We start from the raw sequence: 12,277 nt of genomic DNA on the forward strand, positions 1-12,277 counted from the left end.
TTAAATTTTGATTTCTTACATTACATGAATTACATACACTGCAGATTTATTCAATTATCCACGACTCGATAGGAATAATCAATATAGAATTACATATAGTAACATCATGAATATGATTATATTTTATGATTAATATTTATATCTAATTATATACGTAGCGTTTTCTTATTATTATTTTTATTACATAAAATATTTTACAGTCGTCTGCCAGAATAATGTAAATGAAATATTAATGAGCTTTTGGAGGCCATTGGGATAATTTTGAAAGATGTGTGAACAAGTCATGGTATAGGTAAAAAAAGTACGATCTTTTAATGATCCCGCACGCGCTAATTTATTTCTCATTCAAGAAGTAAGTGTGGTCGACATTGTACAGGGGCAACAAGCAGTTTATACAACTCGGAAAAGCAGAGAAAAACAGAGCCCATGGAAGGCGTTAATTTATTAACGCAATTACTGCAAACTGCAATCCAGATATACGCCAATTCACGAACATATGCTTGTGCTTCTAGAAGGACTCGCCAAAACTCACCCACTTCTTTTCTTTTTTTTTTTTTTTTGGTAACTTGCAGCAGAGCTAACATTAAATAAACTTAAAGATATTTTTCAATCTGATTTGTATGATACTTTAATATTTATTAGGGGTGAGTTATTTTGTATACGAGTCTAATGAAATGAAAATAGTAAGTAAAATAATGCTGAAGAGTGTGCATATAATTTTATTCATTTTTAAAATAATTGATTTGTCTAGGAAATAAACGTCCACTATAATATATGTCTCAATTAAGCATTGTTTAGCATAGAGTTAACTAGAATTTCGAAGCCCTTAAGACTGTTCAACAATATGGCAATGAAATGCCAAACATTATTTATTCTTTTAAATACCTGTATTGCATAACATTTGAATAGATATTCAAATGTTCAGTATTTCTTCTTATATTTTATAACGTATATTATATAATACAAGATAATTTCTATTTTTCCGTTTAAATATATTAAAAAGTAACATAAAAAATTTAATTAATTACATAAATCATAAAATAAGCTATTTAAATGTAAAATCTAACGTTGAAAAATATTTCACTATCGATCTATGCCTAATCTTATCTACTCGTAGAAATTAAATACCAGTTTTCATGCACTCGTGTTTTGTTAATATTCCGTTTTTATATATATGACATGTATAAACGTAATAGAACATATGAATTGGGCTTGATTTAGCTTACGGTTATCCTTCAACGATTCCACGAGACCGACAATTTAGTTTCTCGTTCTTAGCTGATCTAATGTTACGTAGATAAGAATTAGTAATTGATGTTCGCACTTTCAAAACTTTGGTAAAACATTAAATACAAGTTAAATAAAGACTGCATCATCTCTAGGTCACGCTTTTGAAATAATTGCAATTCTCAGACAATTACGAATTGAGCTATTGATACAATAATTTTATATTTCATTTTTATATTTAATGATATAAAGTTTCTAATATTATCAATGGATTATTAATTGGTTGTTTTAAATTGCAATTGCAATTGATATAAAGAAATCAAATTTATATAAGGAAAAATTTATACACGTTTATATGAAAAATAAAATCTATAGAAAGAACACATAATATGTAAGATGTGCTATTTATACCATATCAAATTCTCATCTATATTTCTTATTATTATAAGAACAATATCATTTCGGATTAATTAAATTTTTCGCTTAAATAATTTAAACATTAATTTATCTATTACTAAAGTCTTCAAAGATATGTTTGATTTTAATCTTCACCTCTTAATGTCCAATAATAAATTGACTATTCAATCCATTTTAAGTAACCCAAAAACAGTACATTAAAATTTGTCTTATTAAATATACACAATAAAAATATACATTATTTAATAATATATATTTCATCTAAAGACAATTTTAACAAAATCAGTAATTTGTATATAGAAAAAAATTAATTTTCAATATAAATTTAATTTATAGGATGAAATATTCTAAATTTCTAATAAAAAAAGGAAAGAATAAATTTAAAAAATATTTTTTAATGTAATTAATTTCATTAAGAAACAAGTTACAAAATATTTTTAAAGATATCTCAGAAAACAACAATTATATATAATTTAGCACTATTATATTTTATTAATTTATTTATGCTAAAGTGATGTATTTCTTAATTAGTCATTAATGGGGAGCGGCAATTATGATTTGTCTTAAACATTTTATATCATGAAAATATGTTAAATCCGAAAACTACATAAATCAACAAATACATCCAATAAACATTATTATAATGACACAATATATATATATATATATATATATATATATATATATATATATATAATTTATATGAAATAAATTAGTTTAATATTTCAATAATAATAGTTAACCATATTTTTATTTTCATTCTAATTCAATCATCGTCAATCATCGTTGTTGCCCGGATTATCATTAATCTTGTTGCTGTTACTAAGCCAATAGAAATAGTCAGATTGTTGACATTTTAGTACGCGCCGTTAAACATGTATGTAATTAATCAAATTTGACCAATTCAAAATCAAACAGAAATATCTATTGGTTTCTAATTATCAATTTATTGAATTTATTGAATTATTTTTATTTGACACTATAAACAATCTAACGTATTTAATTCAATTATATAATTTTCGATTCTTTCGGATAATTTGTTCACTTTTGCAAAATAATTGTATTTAAAACATGAGATGAACGAAATTTTTTGTAAATTACCATACTTTAACTAACTGAATATGCTATTTTCAAAATTTCGTCATAAGATGGCGCAACCTGCAGTATAATTATACTAATTATTAAAATATTACAAACGTTATTAACAACTGTAGTAATATTTTACGTGTTACTGAAAAAAAACAACTGTATTATATTATAGACTTTACAAAAATATCTTAAACTATTTCAAGAATCAAATAAAATATTTTACGATAAAAAGAACTAGGTAATTTTTACATTTAAATTAATTGTAGAAACTCCTATTTAAACTTATTACTACATATATATTACGATTGTATTTTCTATTTAATAGAAAACTTCACTGTTTATAAACAATTATAAATGACAGGACCATTTGTCATCTCGATTAATTTGAAAAGAATTTTCTATAATTTCATACTGTCGAATTTCCATATATTCTTGTTTTTCTTTTTTTTTTTAGTAAGAATGCTTTAAATAAAGCAAACAAAAAATTATGATTATAAAATCTGCATACTTATAAATAATAATTGATTATTCAATTCTAGTAATTATGAATATTTCTGTATATTGATTCCTGTACTTTTTGTCAATAATTTTTCTTCTTCTAATCAACATATATCAACATATATATTTCTTTCAAGTAATCATGGTAGAATGCTTTTATGTTAAATAGTTGACTCATTATTGATTATGAGTTTACAATTTTATCAATTTAAAATCGAATAACTTTATTATGTTAATACGGATTTTAATAAAAATATTGTATTAAACATGATAATAAAATAGAAGCATTTAATTATTACGTTATTGTAAAATCATACAAACCATAAAAGATTCTATAAAAGTGACGAAGTATTTAAAAACATACTATAAAAAATATTTTCAATATTAATATAAATTTGAAATTTATAGAAATATTGAATTTACAATATAAAAATATTATATAATTCATAATACATAGCTTTGTAAAAATAAAAATCTTTTGCAAATATAAATTTAAACATCAATTTAGAACTATGGTTTAGAATTCTACAATAATATCGGATAATTTTGCCTCTAAGGAGCTTCTCTAAATCCATAAAAAGAAAGTCTAAAAAAAGCACGTAAACATTAATATAAGAAGTCACATTACTTGTCACAATCAAGGATTTTAAATCATAAATACCGTTTGTCAAAGTATTATAAGCTGATGATTTTTATAAAATTGCCCTCAAGAACATAACAACAAACAAATATGATTAATACATGAACAATAACATGTTCATAATATACAAATTATAATATATTATCTCATAATGGTATTGAGAAAAATTTTATTGTGAAATGAAAAAGTTTATGCTTACATAAGATTGAATTGCTTCAAATTAATTATAAATGATCACAAAGGAAATCTTACAATGTAATATCGAAGAAATTAATGTAAATAATCCGAAAATAAATCATATAATTTAATATCGACGAAATTAATGTGAATAATTAACTGTAAAATTTGATGTAAAAAATCTAAATATATAACATGTCAAATCATTATCCTACATTATTGTATATGTATACCTTAAAAACTGGATAATTTATTGTTTAATGATACAAGAAATATTATTTGATTTTTTCTTATTATTTAATTACTATCACTGACCCGCAGATCTCAAAAAATAAATGAAAAAACATGTATATATGAATAAATTAATAAAAATAAAGAAAATTTGTGAATTTTATATGATACAAATTATTAATGGATTCTGTTATTTATCGAATTTATAAGAATTTATATAAAGAAAATATAATGGAGGATATAAATATATATATGTTATAAAATAAGTATAACACATGAAATAAATATAATAAATATAATTCGGATATGATGTATAAAAAAAAATCTCTTCGAATTGACTTTGAATTCAATCGAATAAACGCCTGCTTTAGAAAAATCTATCAATTATACAGGAAACGAAGTACGTAAGACTTATAAAAAATTTGTTATTTATTGCAAGGGATAATAATAGTTATCCATAAATTTAGTGAATTACAATAGTAACCGACAAAGTACATTTCCTCATAGATCATATATGACGGTGTTCCGGAGGATATCTGCTTCTTCATACCGCATAAATATATTATGTAATATATGTTGTAATTTCTTTGACGATTAATGGCAATTTCTTACAGCCTTATTTAATTATTTTGTAATTAATTATATACGCGCGCATGCGTATACAAATATGTGCTATGTGTTTAGTGTATCATAAAATACATTATTTAATAAAATTATGAATCTATGAAGAATGGAGAATACATCCGAGTATAAACGGAAGCAACGTAGGTAAATTTAATTTAAACCCTCGAGAGTTATAAATTTTGGCAGATAGGTAAATAAACGGCGAATACAAAATCCTTTGCCAATTTCCATCTAACTAGCATTCTGGAATTGAAAATCGAGACACAATCGGTCTGAATTGACACAAGCAACAGCCGTTGAGTAGACAACCCCTCATGTTTCTCAATCTCGTGGCTGGGATAATACCAGGCGACGGTGGGGGTGGCAGTTGGCGTCGGAGGAGGGGAAGCTGGTAGAGGTCGCGAATGAAGAGAAGGGGATTTGCGAACGGCGCAGGCGTCGGAGGTAGCGGATCGCGGTACGACATCGCAGTTGGCGCGACGGCGCTGGATCGGCGCCACGGCTGAGTTTAGAGGTTTTTCGTGAGTGATTGTGTGTGCGTGTGCTCAAGTGTCATTATGTCCGAGCGGTGTGCCAGGCGATCGTCCGCTGCGACGTGATCGGCGGCGGGACGGAGGCCCCAGAGCTTCCAACTCCGATATGACAACCATCGAGCTCTACGTCAAGGTAATGAGACTTATACTGGACCACCGAACGCATTTTCACCCGGTCATACTAGGTCATTGACCGGTGAACATAATAGTAGAAGCAAAACCGAATGTCTCGGACTATATGTGTAAATAGATATTTGAATAATTCACTTATTTGTATATTCTCTTCTAGTCTTTCTTCTGTGATTGAAAACCTCAATTTTCGTACTAATCATAACTTGAACTATTCCAATTTTTCCCTCAAACCGTTTATTGCCGCCTTATCTCTGAGTGTTTTTGATGAAACGAATTTGTTTTCACTTTTATGCATGTACAAATTAATCTGCAAATAATTTCTTATATTCAATTGTTTTATTTCATTAATAGATACATTTTAATCTGTGAAATTGTTGTACGTAAAAATTTTATTGTGCAGTGTCTTAACTGCTGTTATATTTAATTGGAATTTTTAAATTGACCACATCTTTAGAATATTCTTAGGACGATAGTCTTTAGAAAATAATGAAAACATCCTTCTGCCGAACAAAGCCAAATTGACGAAGCAATACGCGGGTAATCTCGAACAAGCCAGAAAACAACCGCCACAGGTCAGGTTCGTAAGTCTCTGTTCGGACTTGATTACCAAAAAGAAGACGAAAGATGAAAAGATAGCGATCATTTTTGTATGCATGGGTTTCAAAATCCATTATTAGCGTCGAACTATTATCACACCGTTACTGGACTCGTTCGTATTATCAATGCAGGAAGCGCTGCAATAACAGCAGAGAGACATATGGAAATAAATCTATTGATTGCTTGACGATCAGCTGCTAGGAGCAACATCAGCAGTTTTGGTGCGCAAGTCACCTCAGGTTTCGAGGTCGAGCATTAGTCTCGACACCGCTGACCTGATAAAATAAATAGGACAGGACACGCGTCACTTGCTACCTCGATTTTTCTCATTATTCTTATGATTGACAAGGAACGAAAATTATGGAGTAATATGGCTGATTAGTCGACGTACATAAACAACAGGATATATCTCGCTTCTTAGTCGTTCACTTATCATCTTTACTATTCGCACATTCGTTAGTGTTAATGATTATTTGCTAATTCGATTCAGAAATAAGTGCCTACTGCGCTGAGCAATTGGTATGATCATTTATATTAATAAACAGAAATAAAAAATGTATGAAAGTATATTGTCACATGTATTTCGATAATTATTAATGATACTTCAGTGGGGCGATTTAGCTTAACAAAAAAATTATTTCCATTTATCGAGCAAAGATAATACTAATATCTGTAAATATAAACGCCAAATTTCGTTAAAAAGGACACTCTTAAGTCCTTCCATTTCGTCAAATATACTTTCTCTCTCTCTCTCTCTCTCTCTCTCTCTCTCTCTCTCTCTCTCTCTCTGTGTCTCTCACTGTATATATATATATATATATTGTTCAGGATTGAACCACCCAATAGAAAATAAGAATTTATTGTTAAATACGATTCCAATATATCACATTTAGATTAAAGCGCAATATTTTAATTTAATCCACCATCCAAAATAGTCTAATCCACCCACCGTGATCTGCGATCATACTGGTAGCTGGAATTCCAAACATATATATATATATATATTCTTAATTTATTATAAAAAGATTATAAATATATTTTGAAATTCTATGTATATATTATAAAGGCTATATTTCATTTTTCACGTTTTAATGAAACTGGAAAATTGCAAAAACTTGTGAAAAATTATTTATAAATTAATGAAAGTATATATTTATAATTTATATATGACTATAAATGATAAATTGAAAATATACAAGTACTAAATTCTATAAAACAATATAATATTTGAAATATAACAAACAAATACGTTAATAAATAATAAACGTAATAAATAAAAGCCAATTACATGGAAATAAAACTGGTAATCAATAGAGAAATATTATAAAAAATGTATTCAAAGTATTCCATCTACCATTGTCGTATTATTATTTATAAAGATTTGTATTATAAATATTATGAAATTTACGATAATGTATTTGACTTAATAAATTGATACCTTTTAAATTCCATTTTCGAAACTGAATTCGTGTCTGAATTATATAATCATACAATTTTGTGTTACTAAAAATCTACTACAGGACCCTGTTCATTATGTTTAAAAGCATTAATTTTTTCTTATTATATTTATTTCGTATTATATTAATTATTTTTTATTAATATAAAGTTCTTATATCTATTTTAGTGATCTAAAAGAACTTAGATATAAGTGGAAATAATAATGATAAAATTGAAAATAAGATAATATAATTTTATATTTTTTGATTGCAGAAAACTTACATGAAAATCTGTTAAAAGTAAAATTTAATAGATTTTATATAAATCAGAGCCATGTGAATCAATGATGCAATGATGCTCGGTATGTCTTATTATTAAATAGAATGATCGACTGTAAATATTATCTGTGTATCGTTGTAATATATATATAATCCAGTAAGAAAACTAAAATCAATAATAATGGTATTGACCTGCAAAGGACTATTATATATACATTATTAGATATTTTCAATGCAGCTAAAAAATTAACATTTTTTATTACATAGAAAATCAAATAGGCTCAATTTTATTATATTTTTAATATAACTTAATAAATAACAAAAATAATAAAAATAATAAAAATTAATCAAATAATAAAAACCAGCATATCACATCAATCGGTAGTTTCGTGTATTTGAATAATTTCTGGATGTATAAGAATGTTAAAGACAAGAAAAAAATAAGTAACGCACAATTAAATTAATTGCTTTTTATGTCAATTATTTATAAAATAATGGTCTTAATATGTATATCTGTTGTGAACTAATTTATATACATAGTAATTATAATGGCATAGAGCATTCTAGTAATATTTAAAAAAGTGATTATTCAAACAACCGATTTGGATAACATGGAAAAACATTCTTTTTAATATTGGAAAATTGAAAAGTTTTTTCTTCGTTATTCTTAATTTAATATTAATATCGTACTAGAAAATCTTCATAAATTAATAAAAGAGGATTTTATAATAATTACAAAATATCGCCTGAATTTATAATTATAAATTATAGTATCATATTTTGTTACTTATAATAAAGCTTTCAAATCGCAAAATTGTAAATCGTTATGAAATAAAAACATACAATAATCTTGATGCAATGGTAAAATAAATAAAGTGGCTATACGAATTTAGAAATATAAATTTTTTTTGGAGAAGTTATGCCCCTCTTATATACGTATTTACAAAGTTCAAATCATCGGTAATTATACCATTCACTACATAATGGAAAACCTCCCATTATCGTGTATACGCGTATGGGTCACTTTACGCACTTGGTTTTTGCAAGTTCAATTGTTCAAAAGCTGTCAAACATGAGTGACAAATTGTAATTAATAATGTGTCCGACAGCCCAAACAAGAACATTCATTCTTATGTGGATGTAAGGAAGGAATAAACTAATGGGATTTCAGCTGCCGATTAATCAAGTATTATTTTATCAACGATTTAAGAAAAAGTCTAGGTCAAGCATCTTTCCAGTAATATAATTTACCAGTTTATTTCACTATCATAAAATCCAAACGATTTTTTATAAACTAAGATACTTATTAACCACATTGCATTGAAGTACAATATTAGAATATGCCATGTTTATTTCACAAATAAGAATTGAGACACAATGCGTTGTGTATTTAACTCCATTGAAAATTGTAATAATTTTCAAAATACATAAAAATAATTAAACGGAAGAAAATAATTTATTATAACACTTATTCTAAGCTAAATTTTATTACATTACATTAAAAAATATATAACTTCATTTCATGGAACTTTATCAGTACTAAACACAGTAAATATACCACTATGAAAGCAAAAATATGATTGATACAATCAAATAACAATAATGCACAGGTGTAGTGTAAGCACGATTATAAAAATGAACATATAAGGAGACTCCTTTTACGACTTACAGAATCGCCCAGGGACGACGCAAATAGTATTCGTAGGACTCATTACAAATAGCAGCTAACGCAACAAAACTCGACTTGAGCTTGTAAAGTGACAAGAAAAAGAAACGGTCGCGTTCTTCACACTCACGGCAAAATCCGACGGGAAAAGGCGAGTAACATAAATTCCTTTTTGCTTCCATTCTACTTAAGGTCAAGCGGTCCTTAGATGTTAAGCAGCGTTCACAAACGAGCAACTGAGCCTTCGTTCTTTACTCTCACGTTATCCTTTCACCTTCGCTGCGCACATGGTTGTATCTCTCCGTCCTCCCGATCCCTTGCCATCACTTTTCTCGATCTTATGTGCCAACTAGAAAATAAAATACATTCCAATGGCATCCGTATGAATTCAGTGAATTTATTGCTTAGTTCAATTCGAATTTAGGCATACGATATGTTTCCATCTCGCGTGAATGCTGCTGCTCGACACATCTCTCCTTTTCTCTTCCCCCTTTTAAGTCTCAGAAATATTTACCCTGAGCCGCCATTTCTTTTATTCCTTCAAGAAATACTTCTCAGAAATCTATCTTCCCGAGAGTAAAAGGGAGATCGTGCTACCAGCAATACTTTAGGAAGATATGGAAAATTTTCGAGGTTATACCGCTGGATTTCTAATTATACAGCTAAATAAATGTATTTTACTGGCTTTTAGTTTAGAACAAAGACTACCACTATTTAATAGCATTGGACGCAACTGCTATATTTAAAGAACAATTTTGCTTCCATAGACTTGATCAAATAAATTCGTATGCGCTCACCGGAAAATATCTTAAGTTATTTTATAATGGCATTAAAAACGAACAATAACAATAGATTAAATTTAAAGATTTTTGAAAATAGTTTTAAAATTATTTCTGATATTATATATACATCTATAAATATATATATATATATACGTATTATAGTAATAAGATTATAATGTTAAATAAAATTATAAGAAGATTAAAATTATAATTTATACTTGTAAAATACTACATTATTATTAATTTTATGTAAAGAAATATTTAATATTTATATTTAATATTTAATGTTTAATAGATGAATCGTAACCAATAGGCGTAAAGTTTTCTGTACAAAAGAGTAAATGAAATCATATAAAAAGAAATATATCAAGAATTTAATAGCAATAATTATAGCGAGCGTGGCTAATGAGCAACTTTATTGCACTCGAAAGCTTATCAGAGGCGATAAAGAAAATTTTATCGGTTCTCATGATCAAAATTAATTGATTGTTCAAAAAAATCGATTTCTACCTGACACTAAAATTTTAATTCTGTAATTAATAAAATTAAATTAACCATCACAAAACATGGATTGAGTAATAATTCTATTGAAATCTATTGCTTAGAAGATACTTATGGGAAAGCATTTTCTCACGGCTTATTATGATTGCCTTGTCGATAGATGTTGCGATTAAATGTTACAATCAATTTTCATTTGGGTAATCGTTAAACACTCAAATAAATCCATTCACACTCGAGCCATCCATAATTTTTGAGAACTTTATGTATAAACGGTCGATACTAAATACCTCGTCAAGTATAATTATCTTAAAATTTCGATGCGTTTTTCTAATATTTATCAGTCGTTCCTGTATCTCAATTCCATTCGCTTTCTACTCATTTATTCCATAAAGAAATAGAACTGGATAGATCCATTTTTTTTAGATTGTTGGTATATGAGAAAATTTACGCAGTTTCATGTAATAATTGAATTTATAGGTTATAAATTTTATCTATTATATAGATAATGGATTATACTTAAAATTACCGTATTTAAAATTGATAAATATAAAACGAGTCAATTGATATAAGAAATAAGTGAGCATTTATTGATTAAATAAATAATTTCCTTTTACTAAAGGTAAATTTTTACAAAATAGAAAACTCATTTTAGAATTATGTACACGTGCCGTTACATGGAACTCTGCTATTACTTGGCATACATTTTGTAGGATTGAAAATAATGTTCACAAAGACAGGTCAAAGGAAAAGTCAGTCATACATAATTAATACGATTTTTTATTTACTCAATCATATAAATAAATTGCTTTAATACTGCACATATAGACAACTACCCTTTCAAATCGGACGGAAGCTACATTTACCTATACTCTTCAAGATGTAACGGAACTTTGGTATTCTCGTAATATAATTATGCTCGAGAAGATCCGAATATACGCATACAAATGTGAGCACACGCGCACACGCATATTGACAAATTCTTAATCTAGTAATATTATTTTCCGTGCTTCTTAAAAAAAAAATAGAAATACCACATTGTTTATTACTTTCATTTTTCATTTATACATTAAATCATAACACTATATTGTAACAATTAAAATTCAGAATTTTTTACCAATTGATCAAATTTTTCATTCTACAAACACATCTCACGTCTTATCTTAAATCAATATGGATGTATTCATATAGAAAGCTTTACTTAATTTTGCATTATTTCATATAAATTACAATATTGCGCAATAAGTTTCTACAACTCGTCATGAAACATTCGTTATTGTTGACTGAGCGGAGAAGTTCTATTTGCTCATCGTTTAATTCATAATAATCATTTAATCGATAATCAGTTATTACATGAATGATTTATATGTAAATAATAAAACAATACTGTTTTATTTTCCTTGTATTCGCGCAAACCCGCACATGAATGTCAAAACAAAATTGCATTATGT

At 27.0% G+C, this 12,277-nt stretch overlaps 1 protein-coding gene across 1 annotated transcript in view; it reads left to right on the top strand.

Annotated features, from left to right (window-relative positions):
- Positions 1-5,384: 5,384 nt before the first annotated feature.
- Positions 5,385-12,277, top strand: part of didum (dilute class unconventional myosin) — a 39,416-nt gene continuing 32,523 nt past the window's right edge. The window contains exon 1 of the mRNA XM_011503499.1: positions 5,385-5,569. Within this exon, the coding sequence (XP_011501801.1) occupies positions 5,543-5,569 (27 nt within the window). The 5' untranslated portion in view covers positions 5,385-5,542. The remainder of the gene's footprint in view (positions 5,570-12,277) is intronic.

This window comes from Ceratosolen solmsi, unplaced genomic scaffold (assembly GCF_000503995.2).
Source record: "Ceratosolen solmsi marchali unplaced genomic scaffold, CerSol_1.0 scaffold10, whole genome shotgun sequence".
Taxonomy (NCBI): Eukaryota; Metazoa; Arthropoda; class Insecta; order Hymenoptera; family Agaonidae; genus Ceratosolen; species Ceratosolen solmsi.